General features: G+C 46.1%; 1 protein-coding gene across 1 annotated transcript in view; it reads right to left on the reverse strand.

Annotated features, from left to right (window-relative positions):
- Positions 1-784: 784 nt before the first annotated feature.
- Positions 785-24,247, reverse strand: part of ntn1b (netrin 1b) — a 43,969-nt gene continuing 20,506 nt past the window's right edge. Inside the window, exons 3-7 of the mRNA XM_076265298.1 lie at positions 21,078-21,266; positions 15,820-15,969; positions 14,286-14,339; positions 11,476-11,550; positions 785-1,893 (exon numbers count right to left, since the gene is read on the reverse strand). Coding sequence (XP_076121413.1) covers positions 1,571-1,893; positions 11,476-11,550; positions 14,286-14,339; positions 15,820-15,969; positions 21,078-21,266 — 791 coding nt within the window. The 3' untranslated portion in view covers positions 785-1,570. The remainder of the gene's footprint in view (positions 1,894-11,475; positions 11,551-14,285; positions 14,340-15,819; positions 15,970-21,077; positions 21,267-24,247) is intronic.

Here is a 24,247-nt window from a genome sequence, read left to right on the forward strand (position 1 = left end):
TAGACATTTACACTTCATAGATGTTTTTCCATGAGGGCAAATTCACAATAGAAATTAGGCTAAATTTGAGGGTTTGACTGAATTACCACAAATTCAGGAACATTATTTTTAACCAACCACAGCCATATGCCTTAATTAGAACTACACTCAGTTGAATAAAATTAATTTCATAAGAAATAAATGGATTTGTTTAATAACCATGCATTTAGGATCACCACATTAGATGATGTACCATCAATTTGAAGTAAAACAATGCACAGAAAAGGACACTCTAGGTGTACTGTATATCTACAATAAATTTCAGCTTATAGGCCTCTGAAATTTGAATACTTGTGATGACTGCTAATACCAGCTGGTTTAGGTCTGATTCTGGCTGCATGTTAAATTTATGATTTATAGTCATGTAAAGCAAAAGGCATTTTTTTCCTCATACCAGCAGAGAATTGAGGTTAGATGCTTTGCTGATTCTAGATCCACGTTCAGGTATCTGTGTTAGCGAACAGTTACACAAGAAAGCACACAAAGCTTAAACCACACATACACATATTAAGTAAAGAATGGACAGTGAACCCCCTGTCTAATTCACTAGCTGCTCCTCAAATCTATGAGATATGATTATAGAAGTGATTAAACATGACCCCCCCCCCCCTCTATTTTTTTCCCTTTGATATGGAATGATGCCTTGCTCAGACATGCACTTCATTGATCATTTAAAGGCCAGAGAAAATGAGGCCACGTTTTTATGAATTTCAGCCACACAACACAAATGGCTATCCCCCCCCCCCCCCCCCCCAGTAGGCCTTGGTTGTGTAAGGAAATGAAAAGAAAACATGAATGTTACTGGTGAGGTATTCGTGAAGTTTTAACATTAAGGCACAAAAGAAATGTGATGGACTCTACTTCCATACCCATCCTAACCCCCCACAGTTTTATCAATGTGAGCAGAAACCACAGCAAAACCACGGCTTAATGAAGAGTTTAGTGTGTTAACACTTCTAGTGGCAAGTGGTTTACACCGTTTCACTGGAACTCGACCAAGGAAACAGCCAACTGAGACTGTTTCAACCACAAGCTCTTCTCGGTCACCTTAACTCTAAGCAAAATGACAAAATGCACATAACAAGAGCCAACTTTGACTCTGACAAGAGATACAGTAGCTTGTTTTTTTGTAATGCTGTCTTTAAAAAGATAACAAACTGGTACAATCAACAACACCTATTGTGAATGAAACACAAAGGACTTGTACATAGTATTTTATATGCCAGGTTAGGTGCAAACTTTGCAAATCCACAATGAAGACACAACCCTTGAAGGAAAACAGACTGCAACACTGGGCTCCTTCACAAACAATCCTAAAGATGAGGAAATGGAGGGAAAAAAACATTCGCTTATAATATTGTCAGTATGCCTCTACCCAGGGTAGCAGCACTCCAGTTCTTTTACGCCAAGACATCATCATCATCTCAATCATATCTATGATATATCCCTCTTCCTTTATTTCTCTTCATACTTCACACCTTTTTTTTGCTCCTTCTTTTTTGCCACCTCACCCCTCTGCCAGACAAGGGGCCTAGCACTTGCCCCTCTTGTCTCGTTGCTGGAACTTGCGGAGGCGTCGTGCCCACAGGTCCTTCCAGGGGATGAGCAGGCTGCCCTTGTCGGCCACCACGCCGCTCTGGCCACGGGAGTCATCCTCATCAGAGCCCAGCAGCAGGTACTTGCGGCCGGGCTTGATCTTGGGGCAGCGGCAGGCTACGTCCTTGGCACGCACCCACAGCAGCTGGTCCCCACGTCGGATGCGCTGGCCGCCCTGCTTGTAAACGGAGATGACGTTGATGGTGAACTTCCACCACTCGCCGGCCTTGTCACCCTTCAGCACATGGACTTGAAGCGCTGTGGAATGGAGACAGACGGAGCTTAGACACCATTAAGCTGTTTGACAGTCTTATGTCAATATTTCGTGAATGGCCTTATTTTAACCTAATGTCGTTTGAAGAGAACAAAATAATTTTTCGAGAAGAGAAATAAATAATTGCTTCCAGTCTTTCTTCCATGCACGTAATTTTGAAAGCTGTTGGCTGAAAACTAAACATTTCATCTGAATTGATGTTGGCATTGACCAATATAAACATCAACTGTGCTCTTGGCTCTGGAACATCCGATTTCACATTTTAACAAACGTTTGGCCAAACGACCACAAATCCTTGAAAAACAAAAATAAATTCAGTGTCTTTGAACTTTTAGCGCGGATAGCCCACAGATGGGCTCATTTTGCAGCATGTTTCTGTCCTCCTCACACTCACAGACCTCCAATCCAGCGACTAAGCTACCCACCAGAGGCAGTGCGGTCCCTGAGAACGGGCTTCTCCCTCTGCCTCTCCCCCTTCGTTCCTCCTCCATCACTAACCTCTGACCCCGGTCCATTATACTGCCCAGCGTGCTTGGTATTGCGGCTACAGTTGCCATAGTGCTCCCGGTGTAAAGACAATGAGGGACCGCAGAGAGCATTTAAATGTGCCCCTCCCAGCCAAGTGGGACTCGCTATGATGTTTGACTACAGTGGACGTATCCTTAGAAACGCTTTCCTGCCCTCCACCGACACAGTTTTAAGGAGGGGGAGAGGGGAGGGGGCATGACACATGATACTACTCCAGCGCTTGGGATATGAATGAGCAGCCATGCTTAAATATCCACAAGCCAAAGCAGGGTACGAGGTGGTGAATGCAGGAAGGTGAATGAGGTGAAACTGTATATTAAGTGCGTAAGGGGCACATTGGTGCATAATGCTCGCGGGAATTGTATTTAATGTAGACGGAGAAAAAAGCTTTTCAAACATGTGTGATACCTTCCCCCGGGCATCGCCGTGTATTTTTTCACTCACTGTGCATGGTAATCAGGTGAGATTCCTTTGTAGTTCCAGAGAAAACTCTGTGTTACTAGGATTTCAACGTGGCAATACATTCTGGAGGTGGATTTATAAAACTAAGGCCAGAACCTACCTCAGGCACAGGGAATGCAGGCTGGATGGCCGATTAGTTTAGGGCTATTTCTGGGAAAGAATGGAAATGATGCCTGTCAACAGACTGGGTTTTTTGAAGGAGACTTTGTTGTTTGCCTCCAGATGCATACAGTACATAGAACAACTGCATTCTTTTTTGATGCACTGGAGGTTATGTCATAAATGGTAGAAACGTTTCTCTCTCTCTCTCTCTCTTGAGCTTCACCCACATTTTCTTTCTCTGTTTTGCTCTCTCTCTCTCTCTCTCTCTCTCTCTCTCATCCTCACGCCTGCTGAATGACAGCTTCCCTCTTTTAGAGATGGGGCATTATTTCCCTGCTCTCACAAAAGCAGCTTGGAATGTTCTGATTGAACAGCAGAGTGAGCAAATTGCACACAATTTGAGAATGAGAGAGGGGGAGTTTGGAGTGGGGGAGGAAGGGGGGGTGGGGGGGGGGTACAGAAGAGGAAAAAAGACTGTTGGGTCTGAGTCGAGCACACAGTCTCACAGCCCATGCCATTCACTCACAAAGAGTCCCTGGGCTGGAGCCGACTTGTTCGACCAGAGGAATAAAGAGGATGTGTGTGTGTGGGGAGATGGGATTGGGTTAGGGGGGTGTGAGGAGAGAAAGGGAGCGGGATGGGGGGTGTCACACTATTTATCTTCCCAGCCGCAGAGAGACTTCCAGAGGAATCTTGACGTGTTTTCGACCTCATGAGCAGCACCCGGGGGCCTACTCCCAGAGTCCTCTCCCCTTCCAAAAGAAGCGGCATGAGAAATGCTCTCTCGTCTCCACATTGGGCCTGCCTTTCTCTCTCTCTCTCTCCCTCTCTCTCTCTCTCTCTCTCTCTCTCTCTCCCACCTCAGTGCCAGTCAGCTGGAGGTTATGAGTGCAAATTGTCACAGTCAGCACCTCTCCGTCTACAGCGGTTTGAGGTATAAGTGACAGACGGCACAGGTGACACTGGTGCAAACTCACTGTGCCTTGTCGAGGAGCAGAGGGCAGGGCTGCGATCTGTAGCCCGGAGGCAGGGGCCCTAGTCCTGACAGAGTGAGAGGGGCCGTGGCCCAGAGTACGCCACCACTACCCCCCCCCCCCACCCCCATCGCACCCCTGGGAGAACATGAAAGCAGTTCTTTTTCTTTTCCACTGGGGAGGGCAGACAATGAAGTACATCCACAAGATCACACAGACAGACATGAAGCATGTGGGACAGTCACAGAGAGAAAGTGAGAGAGAAAGAAAGACAGAGTGCAAAAGAGAGGAAGGGAAAGAAAAGGAGGGGAGCACAGAGGGCTGCCAAGTCTCCCGCTGGGTCGTCTCATTCTGGGCGATGCGTGAGGGGTTGACTCGCATGCCGCCGAACAAGCAGCACCTAATCAAATTAGTGCGCCTAATTACAGCACTGAGGCCTCCCGCGCTTCCCCTGCTGAGCTTATCACACACACACACACGCACACACACACACATACATGCCAAAACTGATGCTCACAGAAAGACAGGCATAACTCACATACTACGAAGAAACACACTCATTGGTACAGAAAATTTCAATAAATTAGTTATGAACACAAGCCTGGCTATCACCAGACCAAACACAATCTTTTAAGATTGAACATTAGTCTGGGGAGTCTGCTATGTATTTTCTACTGCACAAGAGGCGTGATCAACAGGCATAGTTCAAATGACTCTGTACGCAATTGGATAGTCATTCACCAATCAGACCAACGATCCGGGTGACGTTTGCAGAGCGATCTGAAAACTCCAGGCAGGAAACTTGTCAATAAACGTGTTGGTGGTTTGTATCGTAAAAGCACAAATTTCCGCCCCTTTCATTCGGAAATTCTAAATCAAATATGTTTTTTTAATACTTCAAAATAACTTTTGATAAATTAACCTTACATTTTTCAGTAGCCATAGGTGTGTAGATGTGAACAAAATCTGGTTTGGTTCTTAACACTCTGTTTTCGGAAGCTTTGGCCCAGAGTGCCAGCAATCTAGATAATTGTTGATGATTTTTGTAGAGCCACAGTGGGTAGGGGTATGAATACTTATGCACCCTGTATTTTAATGAAGAACATTTATTTATTTACGATACATTATTCATTCACAAAGAAAATTGGTGTCCTTAAAGGTTGGATTTTTCCTAATTTTTTTAATTAAGGCATTAAGATCCATTTCCAAAAGATGTTTTTTTTTCTTTTTAGTCAACTTTAGCATGAGGCTGAAGACTTTTTATAGGCACTGTAAAATGTCCAGATTGTGCGTTTTCATGAGTTTTCGATCGTCATCTATTTCAGGTCTATTCATCATAGAGTTCCCAAAATTGCACAAAAGGTGTTTTAGAGTGTCTATTTTCGTAATAAAAAAAAAAAACTAAAAAAACGCAATATTGCGTTTTTGGCACTCAAAGTGTTAACCGGAGCATTTACTGCCTTAAAAATTTGATTTTGTTTACCGTGCTCGGAGTTTGGTGCTGGGCTGTTGGGTTCCCTATTTCCGCCCACTTACTCGGCACATCAACGGTTAGACTGAGAATTCTCGTCGCAAAATTAAAATTCCACTGGAGCTGTTCGAGTCATGGTAAAATTTCATTTTTGGTACATAGCTAATTTAGATGCACTTATGGGGTGGGTGCTTGCGTTTCTTTAGGGATCCGCCGTCTTGGTTTATATAGAAATGAATATTAAGTGACACATATATGTAAAAGGGCGGAAAGAGGTGACGTTCCATAGCATTGATCAGTGGTCTGCAGAAGCAGCAATGTCAATGAGCAATTTTTGCAGGTTGTGCAAAAAAAAAACATGAAAGTGAGTGGTATTTACACCCACTCGATCGATTTGTTTGCTAAACTAAAGAAGACATTGAGCATCGTCGAGAGGTTAAAAGGAATTGGATTGACGGTCGTGAGAGAGACTTTGCTGTCGCTTCTCAATCGTCATCGTGTGTTAAACCCGCCAATGGCGCGCCAGTTGGATAAGCCAGTTTGTTATTGGTCCCCGCAAAATTGTAACGGAAGCAGGAGAGAAAGATGCACAGGTTTCCAGCCTGAGCTGGAAAGCGGAAAAAAATCGCCGGCAGTCTATATGAACACACAAATACAAAACACACACACACACAAATTCATACACAGTGTCCCAAACCACATGCCACCCATTACCCCTGTTTGATTTATTGTACTTTTGATGAAGCTGAATGTCAGTGCTACATTTTGCTCCATTATGTTCACTGTTGTCTTAGCTACAGACAACAATAAAAACAATTGTTACGCCATATTTCTGCTCTCCCGGTGCCGGAGCAGCTGTCCCCTCTAGTGTTCGCCCCCCAGTTTAGCACCTGATGCTCCGCAATAGGGTTGCCCCAGGACCACACCCCTGTGTTTGTAGTGCAGGACCTCCCGAATGACCCCCATAAATCCTCACCCCCAACACACACATAGACTCACAAAACACACACACACAGACACATTCAAAGATAAAAGTTGGAGAGGTTTGAAGGCTTCATCACAAAAACAAGCATCAAACACAAGAGGATAGCTAGCTTTAAGAGCTTTAGTTCTGTCTGTCAGAGAGAAAGAGAGAGAGAGAGGGAAGCTCTGGCACTGTCCTGCCCAGGGACAAAACAACGCATCCTCTGTTTATTCATTCAGCAAAAGGTGCATTTTCACTGATTATCTGCCTACAAAAAAAGAGTCCGGGGCATTTTCAAAACACTAGAAAACAAAAACAACTTTCTTGGCCCAAAATTTAGAATTATACACAATGTGAATGAAGATGACAGCTGGGTTACCGCAGACGGGTTACATTAATCTCTCTGGCTTTTTTTTTTTTCATTACTCGGCTGCAAATGAGGAAAACAGAGGACTCTGGGATTGCTTTTTTATTTACTTGGATGCCGTTAAAAGTACCTCTGACTTGTGTCCCTTGTGCCACTGGTTGATTGATGGGGCTCTGTGAGCCAGAGTGTGTGTATGTGACAGGAGACACAGTGAGATGTGAGACGTTTACTGACTGTTGTAAGCTTCTCCTCTGACTCTGCTCTGTTTCCTCATTGTAGGAGACACATGCTTCTGAACAACAACCTTTCCAGTAAGGCAGTTAATGCAATGTCTCTTTCCAGTTAAGTGGTAAGAGCCAAACTCTACATCCTTCAAAACAAAACAATTCTCAAATATTGTTTATGTGATGAGAGTCAGGTGCTCTGAAATGTTTTATAACTGCTAAACAAAATAACAAGTAATCTGAACTACAAGGAATACATTTGGATGTGGTGGGCATATCCTATTATAAACATCGTAGAGAGAATGACATTGTGGTTTAGGTCAGATGATTTTCATATGCCTTGCTGTCTTTTCTCTGGGAAAGTGGAGGGAGTTTTTGGCTTTCCTGACATGAAAAATAATACTTAGAGGATGGCATTGATGCAGACCTGAGCTGTTGACTCAGCTCTCCCATAGAGCCTTATACACACAAAATACACACACACACACACACACACACACACACACACACACACACACACACACACAGTCATACACACACAAAACACACTCATGAAACACAAATACTCTCACACACATCAAACAAACACAGACTGACACACATGCCCACACAATCTCACAAACACACACATTCAAGCACACTCACACTCACACTCACCACACACAAACACACATGCATGTACTGTACCCATGTGGTCATGCGGTGGGGAACCTCACTTGAATGCGTGGGAGGGGTGATTTGTTCTGTGGTTTAGGAGACACAAATCCGCTGATAGGATATCCCCACTGTAATATTGCTATGATTAATGAGGACTCTGAAATCCATGGAGAGAAACTGTATGCGAGGGCATGGCAGCTACACACACAGGAGGCAGGACAAAGAAACTCTATCTCTATCTATGTGAACATGGACTGGAGCCTGGGAAAAAGAGTGCCATGACCAGTCCATATTGCCATTCACGTTTCTCCCTCTCGTTTCATTTTGTTTCTCTCTATTTCTCTTCATATCATTCCCTGTCCTTACACCTTTCTCACTGCCTATGGGAGCTCATGGTGATTGTAGGGAAGAAAGGAACAATTCCAAAGATTTAGCGCAGGACAGGCAGTATTTTTATTCCAAAGGAAAAGATTGTTGTGGCAATAGGCCAGTTTCGACCTACATGTATACTGTCTCCTTATTGTTGAAAGTAAGATTTTCTTTAACGCGGTGGCAAGGAGGTTGGTCTCCTATTTGAAGTTGAATTGTTTACTAGATTTTTCGGTGAAGAAAACGGAGATCCCACAATTTTCTGAATGTTTGGAAATCAGTAGTATGATTTGGTATCAAATTCAAACAGCAAGAACAGAAGGCAGAGACATCCAGGTGCCTCAGTCATCTGTCCCACAGTCTGCTGGAAGGCATTCAGCTACTTTCAGGTGACTGAGAAGATCTCTGCATAAGTTAGGGCGTATTTTCAGGACATTAAGTTCTGCACAAGATATTAGCAGCATTTGGAGGTTGCTATTATGGCTGGATGCACCATTTTACCATTGGTTTTCACTGTGGCTAAGGAGGTAATTATAAGGACATCGAAATGAGTTGTTGGAGGGGAAAGGCTGCAGGATGCCACCCGGTTCCGAGCCTATATGGATGACATGACAATGCTGACAACATCGATTCCATGTACCCATTGGCTGTTAGTCAAGTTGAATGACACTCTGAAATGGGCAAGGATGAAGAAGAAACTGAGCAAATGAAGAAGTGATGAGGGGAGAACGTCTGGAGGAAAAGTTTTATATTAATGGGGAGGTGATTCAGTTTAGGCAGGTGGTACAATTTCACATTGAGTGACTGAGGACAGGTTCATTAATTGTAATTGTGTATTGTCAAGGCAATTAGATAGAACCTTCTTGCCTGGTAAACTCATGTTGTGGTGGTTTAAAATTTTGCCACGCATCAGGAGGCCTTTGTTTGTGTATGAAATTGCTGTTTCAGTGGTGGAGACATTTGAGAGAACTGTTAATAATACAGTTAGGAAATGGGTTGGGTTGTCAATTTGTATTGCATTGTATGGAGAAGGAATTTTTGAGTTACCAATTACCAGCTTGGTGGAGGAGTTCAAATGTGCTATGAGCAGTCTGGAGATGATGCTGTTAGAGTCATCAAGAACACTGTCCCATCAATGAAAACTTAAAAAATGGAATCCACGGGAAGCAGTTAAGCATGCTCAAGGCCCACTGCAACATAGGGATATTGTTGGGCAGGTGCAGAGTGGAAGAGCAGGGTTTTCGTCTGGACGTCAATTGGACGTCATGGAACATGAGGTAAGGCTACAGCACAGGAGAAGAGACACATGGTAACCTGCTTTGTTCATGAACAAATCACGATCAACAGTGGTGTCTCAAGAGAATCAAGGGCAATGGATGATGAACTGGCATGATGTTGAAAAGAGGAGGATCAGCTGGAGAGAACAATGGCCCATGGATACTAACTGCATTCAATTCTTTATAGGAGCCATGTATGATGCTCTTCCACCTCCACAGAATCTCAGTCAGTGTGTTGTTGAAGACAGAACTTTAAGTTATCTATGGTACTTGTTGGTGTCTGTAATGTGTCCCAACCCTTCATGAATGTGGAGGGGAGGTGGGTCCAGGATGCTAGACACAGCTTTTGAGACTTTTGGAGTCATGGGTCTAATTCAAGGAAACACCAATGAAGGAAGGTACCTACAGTACTTGATAACTCCAGTGAAATGCTCACAAAGGCTTCTCTGTTGGTTGATGATAGTATCAATGTTGTGCCGTGAAGAAGAGCCTTTACAGATCCCGGGTACAACGTGCAGTGTGTTTGTTATTGCCGCCAGCAAATTGTATATTGTTGTATCTCTTGTTCTGTTGTGTAATTATAGATAGGCCAATTATGCATTGATGTTGAATCTCACATCATACTGTGTAACATTAAGGCTTGGTTGTTGATCGCCCACTGTGGGAAATCCCTTACCTATAGCACAAGGAATTTAACACCTTTCCCGTATGTCTGAAAAAAACTCTCTTGTTCAGCATCTATCTATATCCATCGTTCTACTTCTCTTCTCTGATTATTTTTCTTAAAATTATTTTGATTTGCTCTTTCTCCATTTCACCTCCTAGCGCTTACCTTCCTAACTTCACTTTTTTGTTTTCTTTTTCTCTGTTTTTGCTCTCTCTCTCCTTGCAGAGGTAGCCAGCCTAAGGTGGTGAGGGTCTGGCAGTGAAAGGTTGCTGGTGTGTGCGTCTGTGTGTGTGTGTGTGCATTCGTGCGTGCGTGTGTGTGTGTGGTGGTGGTGGCGTAGGAGAGGTTGGGTCTGGGGTCTGTGCTGTGAGGTGCATAGACACAGCGTGGTGGGAGAGAGGAAATGACCCGTTAGCTGTAATTGAGTGGGCCCACGAATGAGAGCAGTGGGGGTTGTGTGGAGAGGTGGGGGCCACCAGGGGAGGCGCAGGGAGTGCGGAAAGCTGGCTAAGATCAGAAACCTGGCTTTTCACCAAGTAGTACCAACCCAACCTCAAAGCTACACCACTCCCACCTCCCACTCTACCCCTCGGTCGAGCTACCAAGATCCAGCTGAGCCTGTCTACAAGCTGGCTTTCTGCTCTCAGCGGCCCTCTGTTCAGCTCGGACTGGTGGAGTTTAACTGGTTGGCTAGGCCTTGGCTGACGACTACAGAGCTATGTTGAAAAAGTTTAAAAAGTCAGGAGCCTGAGAAACGTCTGGGAATTGCTACGCTACATTCCCCATAACAGAGACGAGCGAGCAGGAATGAGATCAAGATGTTCAACCATGAAGTTAGCTATAAAACATCTGTCTGTACACCCCATGCCGACCCCCTCCTACCTCAGTGAAGGTACACTGAAGTATGCTGTTAGCTCTCTTCCCCCGACTCCTTCCAGCAGACCCTCTTATGTGCCCTGCATGAGGCCTTTGCTCTCATGAATCTTAAATAACAGTATCCCACCATAAAACAAAAGGTGAGGGAACGTTTTAAGATCTGTCAGTGGTAGACGTTTGGGAGAGAAATCATCACCAGCATCGCCTCAACTATGTGTGGACGACGAGGAGACAAATAGCCCAAGTTTCTCTTAACTCCTCAAATCCCTCCCCAACAGCCTTTCTCGATCTGCTCTTGAAGTTGCCTTTGAGCCTACAAATCTCCTCAATCCAGCTACATTCTCCTTTTTTCGCAATGGAAACCACCTGTGAGCATTGATCCACATGGTGTTGTAATGTCTGCAGCCAGTACTGTCAGGAAGGACCCTGCTGGGCTGTGGGCTTTGATACGGTGACTTTAATCCTGACGGCGTGAGTGAGCCGTCACCACAGTGCCTTTGGAAACAGAGGTGCGGCTCCGAGGCAGATAAAATAAAGATGTCTGACCCCGCAGGTTTGGTCTCAGCAGGTGGTCAGAAAGACACAGAGGACAGCAAGGGAAGGGGGGGACCCTCGCTTGCTCACTCACCATAGTGTTTCTTGCAGTACTTCTTCATGTTGATCTTCATCTTGCCCTTGGATGCCTTGCAGTGGGTCTCACAGTCTGGAGAAAGGGAAAGAGAAAGTTGAGAGAAGGGGAGAGAGAGAGAGAGAACACAAAGGGAGACAGAGACAGAGAGGGGGAAAATGGGGGGAGGCTTGAGATAAAATTCAAGAGCTATAACTCTGACAAGCAGTCAACTCTCCTCAGATGTCTGAGTCGAGAGAGTTGAGAAATCTGGCTGCTGGATATTTATGGGTTTAACTCAGAAGCATGGCCCTCAGTAATATGGTGCGGGTTCTGTAACAAAGTTTTAATAGTATAGTTTAGCCTTGAATGCAGTTAAGGTTTGTATGTCTGGCTATACATCATCTTACACAAAACAGCGAGGGCCATTCAAGGCATCCCACAAACTCTGAAAATTGAACAGAGAATTCTTGAATGATCAGTTCACATGAAGACAACTCCACTTTCTCTTCTATTCTAAACCAGAGTCCCCCACTACCCCCCACCCCCACCCCCACCCCCCAATCTCACTACCTCTCCACATCATCAGCTCTGGCTGAGAGTCTCAGCTGTAGTTGTTCAGTGCTAACAAGTTGTTAGTATTTTATTTGTATTGAATCGTCTGAGGTTACTGGAGCCCAGCGCGTGACTCCTGAAAGGAGCTGGTGTCCCCGGACACATGTAACTAGTGACCTCACTGATGGGTCCAGGCCGATTCTCCAAGAAGATGACTGAAGATCTCCCCATGCGTTGGCCGAGGCCTACTGGCTCGGTGGTCCTGGAGGTCCTGGCTGGAGCTGCCTCTAGCTGAATGATTGATCACTTTAGTGCACCAAGTGGACCATCATTCAGACAAACCTGCCAAGGCGCTCAGGAGGTGGTTGGTCCCTGACCTCGCTTTTGTGCTGAGGATATTGAGGGATTGAGATGGACACAGAGGGCCAGTGAGAAAAGTCTAGAACATTCTCTCATTTGTTTGTTTAGACTTGAGATTGGAAATGGAGAGTCTCCTAGCGAGGTTACCTGAGTCATGTGCAGTGGTCTCAAGATGTCGCTCTGTGTGTGAAAGAAATATTTATGGAGCAGAAATATATACGTATATGTCTGGTGGGTTGAGAAGAAAGTGTGTGTGTGTGTGTGTGTGTGTGTGTGTGAGAGAGAGAGAGAGAGAGAGAGAGAGTGAGTGGTTGGGAGAGAGTGGGGACCTTTCAGCCTTGCCTGAATATGGACAAACTTCATTATTTTCCCTGGACCCTTCTGTCCGTTCCTTCCCCTTTATGTCCCTTTCTGTTCTGTGTGAATAAGGTTGCCTGGGCAACAGGAGAGAGGGGGAAAAAACGCCTCTGCACCCCCCCACCCCCCCTCCAGAAAAGTTTGTGGTAGCAATGATGGTGGGATTGGAGCCTTTGTGTTTGCGGAGAAAATATTTTCTGCAGAAATGCTTCAACAGTGGGAATGGTGATCTGTTGAATGATGGACTGTTTTGTGTGTGTGTATGTGTGTATGCGTCTGTGTGAGGGAGGGAGGGGTGATGGACACCCACAAAAGTAAATGAATCTGATGAATCCATATTAACCATGCCTGATCACCATGAAAAGGAAATGGACCAGACTCTAAGCAGGGGTGTGGGGGGGCGGACCCCTGTTCTTCATACGGTGGCCCACGGGGGCCTCAAGCCTTGCCCCACTTTGATGATGCCTGGCAGTGTGACACCTCGCAGCTGAGCCCACCAGCACCCTCCACCCCAGTCATTAGGCAGACTTCAGCTTCTCCGAGGTGACTAATGCACTCCTTGTGAAGCTCCAGGAACCACCATTACCTGCTTTAGCTCTTTGTTTTAATAAGATATCAGTTAAAATATAGAAATGTGCTCACTGATGCTCTATTTGAAATATCACCTCACATGACTTGCCTGATTTAACATGAGTTACATGACTTTATCTTATTTAGCATATTTAGGAATGCTGTTTGTCTCAATTAGTTACCATTTAAATACAAAGAGTAAAAAAGTAAGAAAATAAGACAAAGAAAAAAAACAGTTGAATACACCCGGTTCAGTGATGCCATGAAAACCTTCCTCTGTCTTTCCCAATTCGAAACAAACCTCTCCAGCTACCTCCTTCCCAGCCCTCTCTCAACTCCTCATGACTAAAGACCCCCCTCTCAGAGCTCTGAGACCAGACAGGGAGAGAGAGCCTGCCAAGTGGTGTTTGTGTCTGTGCCCCCGTTCAATAGCTGGCTCTGGCAGTGGGAGAGACCAGCTGAGAGGCCTGAGGAGGCTGAGTGTCAGTGAGACCTGTCCCAGCGCTGGCCACACGTTCTGGGCATACCGTGGTGAGATAATGGGGATGGCAAATCATGAGGGGGTGTCGGAGCCTAGAACATGGAACATGGAACAGGGAACAGCAAGACCTTGGTCCTAAGAGACTGACACATCTTATTAGTGAGCCAGTTAATTAGATTATTATAGAGGTCCGGACCTCCTTGGCAACAGGGAGATTCACTTTCCTAATTAAGTATCTTCAGTTCAGTCAGTCAGTTAGAAGGTATTACAAGAATGACAAACAAAATAATATAAATGTTTTGTTTGTTTTCACACTTGTCCCTGGAATTATCACACACTTCAATACAATCAATCAATGTAATCAATCATTCTGATAAACAGTTTTAATTGATTGTCATTAAAAAAAAACGCCATACAGCGACACAAGGACACAAGGTTCAGCATAACATTAAAGAGTTGTTCCGGCTGGCGGAATGCCTCTCTCAGTGTTGTCATGGCAGTCGCTCACCTGTGGGCTCTTCTGAGCTGCTGTAGGAGGTAGTGGGAGACGCCACGGGGATCTCTGTGGGGGGGACAGAAACACAGAATAACAGTCGGTCAGCACCATTCATAAACTACACACCATTCATCATAGCCTTCCATCTTATGTTTCCCCTACCATTTCCCCTCATATTCGGGTTAGAGTGGGTTCCTCCTCTCTGATTCATTGTCACTTCTGTTATTGATCACTGATTAGGATACAAGGGCTTAGGTTTCAAGAAATAAGTTGCCTACGGCTCAAAAGGCATTCCTGTAGAACTGTGAAAAGCCCTCAGCACAGTAAGGTAAGACACCACCAGGGGCCCAGGCCTTGTTAAAGTGTCTGCTGGCAAGAGGCTCGATATCACAAAAATTTAATATCAAGCTTTAAAAAAAAAAAAAAAAAACGAAACATATTATCTCACAGGTCTACAAGAAACCAAATATTTTTCCACTCAATCTGTGGGACCTCTTCTCCCCCTGAAGTTTTTACAGAACATTTGTAACTTTCCCAGCAAAATTAAGGAAATCCAATTCCAGACGGGTTCATAGGTTTAATTTAGCCCGGGTGGACCTGGGCCAAACATATCAGCAATTCCATATCCGCCACAGCTTTGACTGATGTCCAAATTCATCTTTATTGACTACGCCGTCTGTTATGGCGCATGTAAAAAACTGCAGCGCTCATGTAAAACCAGGAGTGTGTTGTGTCACTCGTTCACTACTGCTTGCTACCTTATCTGTGTTTGGCAGCGGGACAGGCTGGTGCCAACCTCTCTTTTTCCATTCGGCTCTTTCCTTTTGTGTGGTCCTGACATTTATCGCCCAAGAGGCAAGAACCTGAGAGCTGGCTGATAGCGCCTGTAAACATGCCAGGCCCGTCTTGCTGTGGGTGCCTGTGGGACAGATTTATGGGGCGATGGCACTGGTGGCGGCAGCAGCAACATGGCCGAGGGCAAACTGGGGCATGTCGGCGTTAGCGCCTCTCGCTGGTCTGTTTGCTTTAGCTCTGGTCAAACAGCAAGACGTCCATCCAGAGCAATAACGCAACAGAGGAGAGAGGAGGAGCGGAAATGAAAGGGACCGAGGCCATGAATACATGCATAACAAAAAGCTGGGTCCATGTACCGTGAAAAGGCTGGATGATACGGCTGAGTTAATGACAAGACTTCAGAAAAGGAAGATGGGGGGGGGGGGGGTTGTCAAAAGTCATGACCTGGGATCATTGTTGTGGCAAACAGTGAAGTTCAAGAACAAAAGGCGTTGATGGGAAAAGGCGGGAAATGAGGGGAGAGCGAGACAAAAGTGCCAAAAAGGCACTTTATGGAGACGGATGATTGGTGGTAATTTGGACATTTGGTAAGATGGTAATTTCAGATGGGGAGAAAGGAAGAAAATGTTTTGGATAGAGGAAACTAACTGGAACATATCAGTAGCAGTGACAGGCGAGTCAAAAAGACAGTGTTGACAGCTATGGAAAGTTTCAGAGAGAGAGAAAGAGTGAACTCTGAGAGTGGTCTTACTGATGCAGGGGGCAATGGGGGAGCGGCTCTGCTGGTAGCCCTTGGCACAGCGGTTGCAGGTGAGCCCAGTCACGCCATCCTTGCAGGGGCATTGTCCTGTGGTCTGGTTACACGTCTTGCCTGCGGCTCCCACTGGGTGGCAATCACAGGCTGGCAAAGGGAAACAAGACAGGAGGGAAGACAGAAAGAGAGGCATTTAAGTACTGTATGTACACACACGTGCGCGCACACACACACACACATGTTAGCAGACATAGAATGAAGGTTCCCACAGACAGATGGAAAAATAACAATGAAAATCTAATACATTTGTGCCTGAGTTCTACTAGATTATTGAGCAGTTGGTGTCTCGCTGACATGAAGGTTGGTCTGGGGAGCTTTCTCTTGTGATTGCGAACTGGTCTCTCCCATCCATGTTGGAGAGGTCTACTCCAGATGTTCGGATGAGATGAGCCCAATGAACGAACGACCTTCAAGTTAATGAAAATTCCTCCCAGCACTCAATAAAGGCCAACGCCACACGCCCGAGCAGCAGTCCCACCCGCCAGCAGAGAGACCACAAATGTGATACGGACTTTTGAACTTTCCCTTTTTTTAACACAACCATAAATGACCGCCTCTGGAACTTCTCTCTCCACCCCCCCTCTGTTTCATGCTCACTCACTCTCCATGTGTCTGCATGTGAGTGTGCTGAAGTGCTGCTTAATCTTGAACATGTGCATGAGGGTGAAACCATGCATGGGTGTATGCCTCAGTCCATGCATGTTCAGGGGACCACAAGTGTGTTTGTGTGTTGTTCGTGTGACCCATTTAAGAATGCCTATGCACATGTATGGATGCATGCACAGTATATACTGTATATGCATGCATGTTTCTGTAGAGGGTGTAAAAAGTGTGCTGTGCAATCATTATGTTCATGTACTGTATGTCTGTGCTCTGTGTGTCTATTAGCATGTGTGTGCCACGCCACTACGATCGAGTTTCCAGTGAGTGTGGAGGCCCTTGGCAACAGCGGCCCGGCCTGGGCAAACGAGGGGCTGAATAACACTCGCCGTTAACGGGAGCACGGGGCACGGCTTCAAAGGCCGTCTGTTTAAGCCGTTAGTCCAGAGGATCGCGCGTTTTCATGTGAGCGTTTCTTCCTTTGCGTGAGCTCTCTGCCAGGCGTTTACCATAAAGATGGCCGTTTGAAGTCCCAGCCCAACTCGGCCCATTAGGCCTGCAGGGTTTCATTTTTTTCCCCCTCTGTCCTTTTCTCTTTTTTTTTCACGGGACTGTTGAGTCGTTTGAGAAGCGCTTGAAGTGGTGCGGCCGTGGTGAGGGTGTTGAAACGTTAGTTGGGACTGAGTGGCCTTCATGAATATTAAAGGTTGCTTGTTGAAATTTGGTGAAAGGGAATAAAACAGGTTTTATATTTTTTCAATGGGGGTGTTTATCCATGTTCTCCATCCAAGAGAATGGGCAGTAAACATTTTCCGAGGGTGAGCCATTTTATGGCTTTATGTATCGGCTTTTATCTGAGAGTACACATGGGGGTGTCCTGTGTAAACAGGAATGCAACACTTATTTGATGGCGGCCTCATAAAAAAATGACAAAAAAGCACAATGCTTTAACAAAACAAAGATTCTAAACAGCATAGGTATGAAATGGTCTATTGGCCGACCCCTCTGCTTACAAAAACTATAATTTTCTTATAAGACCACATCTAATGACTCAATACACGACAAAATGTTCCACTAAACTTAATGGAATTTAACATAAACTCCACCAAACTGCAGTTTTTGTGTGGGTGTGGTATGGACAGGGTAGTCAACACACTGGGGTTGTGTCAAGTTCAGCCTTCAGAGTATTATTAACTGCTTGGCAGTAACATACTCTGTGGTGAGTTTCTGTCACCATCCAAACCAAAAATAAATAAAGCAAAATACATTTATTCCAAAATACCTCGGGTAGTTATCTCGACTATCTTGTTTTCCCTCTTCATCTGGGCATCTTGTGAGCTCACATTGTAATGTGTTTCCTCCAGAGCGCTCGCCATCCAGATACATCTTTTTTTCAGTGGGCTGGGATAATTGAGTTGGCTGCACTGTGACGAGAGCCTGGGCAGATGGCGGGGGCCTCGGCTTCGGTGTGTGAAGTGGCACTGGAGTGGCAGCGGCAGCGGTGTGAGATCAGTCACCCTGACGTACACCGCCGTGTGCGCACCTCCACTTCAGATCCGGCTCCCCGCTCTGGCTGCACCTCCAACCACCCACCCCACGCTCCCCACCCCACCCCACCCCGCCCTCCCCAGCCATCTCTCCACCCCAGAGGGCACTCCAGCAGCAGCCTACCGCCCTCACAGCCCACGGCGGAGGGGCCCTGGCGGAACCGCTGTGCCGCCGTGAGCGGGCACTCATTTTTCCCTCATCACGTAGACGGCCCAGTGAGGGGGAGATGGAGAGAGAGGAGGAGGAGGAGGAGAAGAGAAGAGAGGGAGAGGTAAGAACAGAACAGAGAGAGAGAGAGGAACAAGTGGTTCTGAGCCCTTCCGTGAGTAGATTGAAAGGAAAGAGTTGCTGGGGAGAGGGTGCTGTGCTGCTGGTGGGGGCGGGTGGGTAAAGCAAACCGCTCAAGCTGGGGACGGGGAGCAGGGTGTTTACACGGCGCTTGATGAGGGATGAAGTCGTTAATCTGGGAAATAAAGCATGAGGCATTCCACAGCACCGCTAGAGACAGATTCGCCTCGGTACTGAAACCTCATTCTGTGTGTGTGCGTCTGTGTGGTGTATAACTGAGTGTGTGTGTGTGTGTGTGTGTGTGTGTGTGTGTGTGTGTGTGTGTGTGTGTGTGTGTGTGTGTCTGTTTGTCTGTGGTGTAGGGGACATATTTTCTCTCTCCCCCTTTTGTTTTTTCTGTGGCCCACTCTTTGCACCAGCCGCTGATGGCGCACTCCTTCCTCTCCCTCTCCACCCATTTGCTGGCAGGCCACAGCGTCCCCTGTCCAGGCTGAGCCGGGGCGAGATGGTCGGCTGCCTCCAACAATAAATACCGGCGTCCCCTGAGTGATGTCACAGATAGCCACGGGCCATTTTTTGGGTCTCCCTGGCCGAGAACTCAAATGCACCACCACCCTGGAACTAACGGCTTCTCTCCCCTGCACCCACCATCTAAAAGCTCCCGCTAAGGTGTATATGGTAATCTCATTACGAGCAGGATGGAGAAGAGGAGAGGGACAGATGGCCCGAGCACGAGAGTGTTTATAGCAAGTGACAAAAAGTGAGAGACCGAGAAAGAGAGAGTGAGAGTGTTTGTGGGAATTTGTGTGTGTGTGTGTGTGTGTGTGTGTGTGTTTGTGTGTGTGTGTGCTTGACAAAGCGATAAAGAGAGCGATTGCAGAGAGAACTCTTTGAGAGTGTAACCTGCCCACATCCTCTCCTCCTCTGCACCGAACTTTAAAGAAACAACATCCCAAATATAGACTGCATAAATGTTTGGGCTGGCAGAGCAGCGAGTGGGCAAGAAGCATTGCTGAAAAACCATTTGTAACCTCCACAAGATCTCCCCTCCACCACTACTTCGCCTCTCCCCCCCTCCCTCCCTTCCTCCGGCAGGCAGGCCGGCAGGAGTGCAGGGGTGATGACAGCCGACCAGGGCCAGTGTTTGCCATCAGTTACAGTTGGGGCTGGGGCTCCTGACAGCAACGCGAATATACCGGCCCCGCGCGACCCACCAGGCGGGCGCTTAGTCCAATTAGCCACTGCCGGTGAGGTCTGTTGAGGCTCTGGGTTTCGGTGAGGGGCTGCAGCTCGCGCCCGTCTGCAGGGGAAGGGAGCGCTGTAAATCGCAGTCCCCTCGGCGCAGCGGAGGAAACTCTCCACGGCGGTGTGCTTCCTGTGCCTGATTGGCTCAGGGGCAGGGCAGGCAGAATGGGAGAATGGGGCACCTCTTCGATACAGTGCCAAAGTTAGAATTAAGAGGGAGTGTATTGTTGCACCCATATCCGTTACTCTTGCTGAAATGAAGTTTGCGGGACAGATTGTCTGTTTGCAGGACAGACTTCCATGCCAAAATACTAATCTACCTGATGCTGGTTCAGGTGTATGGTATAGGAATAGGGAGACTAATTTGATGGTTCAGTACCAACTGTCCTGTCATGCGGAAATCATGTCTCAGTCTTACTCTGCTCATTTAGCAAAGCTGCTGCAGCCATCTCTATACTGTGTTCCAGCAGCCTAGTCTGTAGTCTCCCTTTCTCTCTCTCTCTCACCCTATCTGTGTACCAGTTTCTCTCTCTCACACACACTGACCCTCCTTTTCTTCCTGCCCCATTCTCAGAGCTCCTTTCTGGGTTCACCTGGTCTCAACTCACCCAGCCGCAGCTTGATTCATTACACCCCTCCAAGTTAAGTAAATAAAATCTAATAAACCAACCGAGCAGCTCATCTGTAAGGGACTCCTGCATCCCGTGCTACGCCCTGGGTCAGGGTCTTCTCTCAGGTCCTCTCTCAGTGTGTGCCCATTCATCCTAAATGAGATTGGTCCTCTCCTGCCCCAGCAGAGAGGTATCATGTGGGAGTCAATTGTATATGTTGCAGATAGGGTAGGAGTATAGGGTGAAAGGTTCTTCTTAATATTGCTGTCTCAGGGGAGGTGTCTCAAGGAAATGGCTATAGCATATTGTCCTTACTGTACGTGCTTCTTAGTACCAGAATTACACATTAGTTATTTTAGACACCCATCCTGTTAATGTACATGGGTGTGTTTGTGAGAACACAAAGTGTGTGGATTAGTGAATGGTCTTAATCGGTATACGAATAAGCAGCTAACATTAGTTCATAGTATTGCACTTAAAATCGTTTCTCTCTTGAATCCTGAACAGAATGGGGGGTTGGGGGGTACTGTGCCTATGGGCGTGTGAGTGTGTGTGAATTCTCAGAGGGTCTGAATCCCTTAAATCTAATGGGGTCAGAGGGCTAAGACTAGGACAGGTGGGAGACAGGTGAGGGGGTTTGCCTAATCTCTCTCTCTTCCTATATCACAGATCAGGGGATTTACAGGGACACATTGCTCCCCGTGTTTTAATCCCTTTGCACACTCTCGGTGAGCCTACTACTTAAAAGTACTGTGCAACTGCAGCACAGACTCAGAAGTTTCCAAAAGAAATGGTAGGCACTTACTATAGAGTATTTTGATCTAGTTGGTGGTGAAATAAAAACTACAATATGTGTATATACAGTATGAATATAGTATATATACGTAAATATGCAAGCATTACCTTTGCAGGCTTTGCGATGGGAAATGGCCTTGGACATGTCACGGTAGTAACCCTCCTTGCAGTAGTGGCAGTGGCGACCAGCTGTGTTGTGACGGCAGTTGAGGCAGACACCCCCACTGCGTCTGCCTGAGAGCTTGTATAACTCCATGTTGAAGCGGCAGCGACGGGCATGCAGGTTACAGTGGCAGGCTGAAAGAGAGAGGGGGGGGGGGTTTGGGGCAGGGGGTAGAGTTCAACATCAGTGGACTCTCTTGGTTTCCAACCTACTTGAGCGCTTGATTACAGAACACCCGCATATACACGCACACACACACGCACATGTACACTTAGAACCTACTTCATCCAGCTCTCTCTGAAATTAACGAATAGAGAGGAAATTGATTTGGTTTGCTTTTAACAGTGAACAAGCATCAAATAACAAAATCCCCAAGCCACCAGTTACATCAATTTATAACACACTGAGACTCCGAAAAACCCAGTGGCTTTTATTCAGCCCCCATTACAACTGTCTTAAATCTCAGCTCTGGTACACTGAGAGTATCACCAGTGGTTGAGTAGCATCCAGGGTTCCCGTGGTAACTTGAGAAAGGACTGTTATTCTAATGACATCAGCGAGCTGTGGACTGTGCTTCCCAGGATTTCATTAAGGGACAGGGGGTTACTGAAGCAGCGAGGCCAGGCTTTGGATCGACCTCGCTCAACTGGGCTGTGATTCTGAAGGGGTCAGTCGATGTGCTGAAAGACCCTTGTTTACACCTGCTACAGGGCAGTGATCCCTGCCTGGTGACCGCACAGAGGTACTTGGTTGGTTAAGCTCTTCTCACTGACTCCGTCATTATCTTGACTCAATGAATCTAATATGCAGCTACATTATTATGGTCACTTGTCTTACTTGTGTTGTACGTAGGCCATCATGTCATATTTTACATGCCAAACATGAAAGATGTCATGCTTGTGCCTGGAAACACTCACACTGATATGCTAATCAACAGCGCCAATGGGATATGCATTCAAGACACGCGTGCGTGCGCAGACAGACACACATGCGCGCACACACACACACACACACACAGAATGAGCAAGGGGAAGCTTATCTCAAACCCACCTCACCTTTAGGCTATTGACATGCTATCTTTCCTCCACTCTTTCCCTCCAGCTCTCACTCTCTTTCTCACTCCCCTTCCTCTCTCCTCTCTCTCCCTCTGTTTTTTATGGTGCCGTATTTCTCTCAATTTCATCCTCTTCTCTTTCAGTTTCCTCATCCTCTCCCTCTCTTTCTCTCTCCTCTCTCTCTATCGCATGCCTTGTGATGAATAGGTGCTATCTCACAGCTGTCCTCAGTCTCTCGTAATGAGCGCTGTGCTATCTCACACACACATCCCCCCTGTCCAGCCCCTCTTATCGCTGGCTTAATTGTTTCTCAGTGCCAATGGCTTTGCTCTGATAAACTCTATTTAGATCAGCAAGCTCGAAATGTCTCACCAAGCATCTGTCACACATTGTGTTTTTGACAGCAGTGTGTTTAACAGGGTGAAATCATCCGGCCAGTCCGAGCCAGACATTTCTGACATCTCTCCCAGCTGTGGTGGAAGTGAATGATTTTTTTGTTTTCAAAAAAATGAATGTCCTTTTCTTCCAGTTGTTTAAAATCACACTGGGGTTGTAACATCCACATATGGGAGTTTGAATTCTCACAAAACAGTCACAAAAGTCACACAACACTTTTTGTTTTGCTCCGTAAGGGGGAATGTGTTCCTGCAATGTTTCAATATCAGTCTATCCAATATCAGTTAATTTGGCAGTAATTATCCAATCATCAGTGGATCTTTATCAGCCCAACCCAACATTTTTTTTTTCTCCACAAGGGAAAATATGTCCCTGCAATCTTTCTATAGTGGTCTATCCAATGTCAGTTAAATAATCGCCATCATGACTATGCTACTCTAAAGGGCATAGCAAATCAGCCCCAGAACAGTAGCCTACAAGAGATACAAAGTTTGCCTTGATTAGATTTGTTCTGATATCAAAATGTATTTATTTATACCTTTTTTAAATTACGGGATGCTGTGGACATTACACAGTTCTGGCAAACTGGACAAGGCTTACCAACTCTTTTTGTGTGGCCAGATATTACAAAATGTTTTTGTTCTCTAAACACAGCATCTAGGTGAAAGGTGTTCCTGTTGGAATATTGATTTCATGCTGTCTATTTATTGGGTAATATAATGAGTAATATCCTTAAGTTCAGTACTAGTCTTTGCAGCACATGGCGAATGCAATGTCTGGCACCAAGCTAAGTTACACTTATAAACTGAATTATGTTTCAAGGAGAGAAAAAAAATGAGCTCAGTAGTGCTTAGTGAAAGCGCTCATTACCAAGCCCACATGATGCTCTCATTGCACTTGCGTAACACTTGTGTAATGTGTGGGAGATGTGTCAGAAATACCCCTTAAAACTCAAGAGTGCTGACAACGGCTATTATCTCACGCTTGTCCGCACAGGGAAAATAATATGAGGTATCAATTTCACGGCAAGTGTAAAAATCACTGCAAGGAGCAGGGCTAGGACAAACAGATGCAAATAAGCTTTAGCAAGAGGTGTGAACAGCATATCTCATTAGTCTCAGCTATATTCCGTCTGAAGGGCCCACTGGTATCAGGTATACTGAGGTATACTCCATTTTCATGCTCTCCATTCTCCTGGATGGAGTTGCAACAATGCTCAGTATCTGAGAAGAGTTCCACCACTACATAACCAGCGGGATCTAAGCACAGTGTAAACAACAGAACAGAACCCAAACAGGGTTGATAAAGACCAGAGGAGCTCCTCGTGCCATTACATCACTCTCACACTCACAGAGCTCTACAGTAAATGCTGTCTCCCAGCCACATTACAACAAGGTTAATGTCTCTTCAGAAGCGTTTGGATGGCTCGTGCACGCAGGGCATGTAATGAGGCAAATGAGACACTGTACAGTCAGCTTTTCCCTGCCGGCACACCTCAGGAGCAGCTGTTGCTTTGCTGGGAGTTGGTGGGAAAACACCCCTGAAGGTTCAACCTCAGCGATGATGAGTCCTTTTTACGACAAGCCGCAATGCTTTTGATAAAATGTCTGGGGACGTAAAAAAATGGAAAGGAAAAGCTAAACTGAGCCGTGGACGTCTGCTTC

The sequence above is a fragment of the Alosa pseudoharengus genome, unplaced genomic scaffold (genome assembly GCF_046254945.1).
Source record: "Alosa pseudoharengus isolate Yale_2024_CS ecotype anadromous, Long Island Sound unplaced genomic scaffold, YU_APseudo_1.1 YU_APseudo_1.1_scf_4, whole genome shotgun sequence".
Lineage (NCBI taxonomy): Eukaryota > Metazoa > Chordata > Actinopteri > Clupeiformes > Clupeidae > Alosa > Alosa pseudoharengus.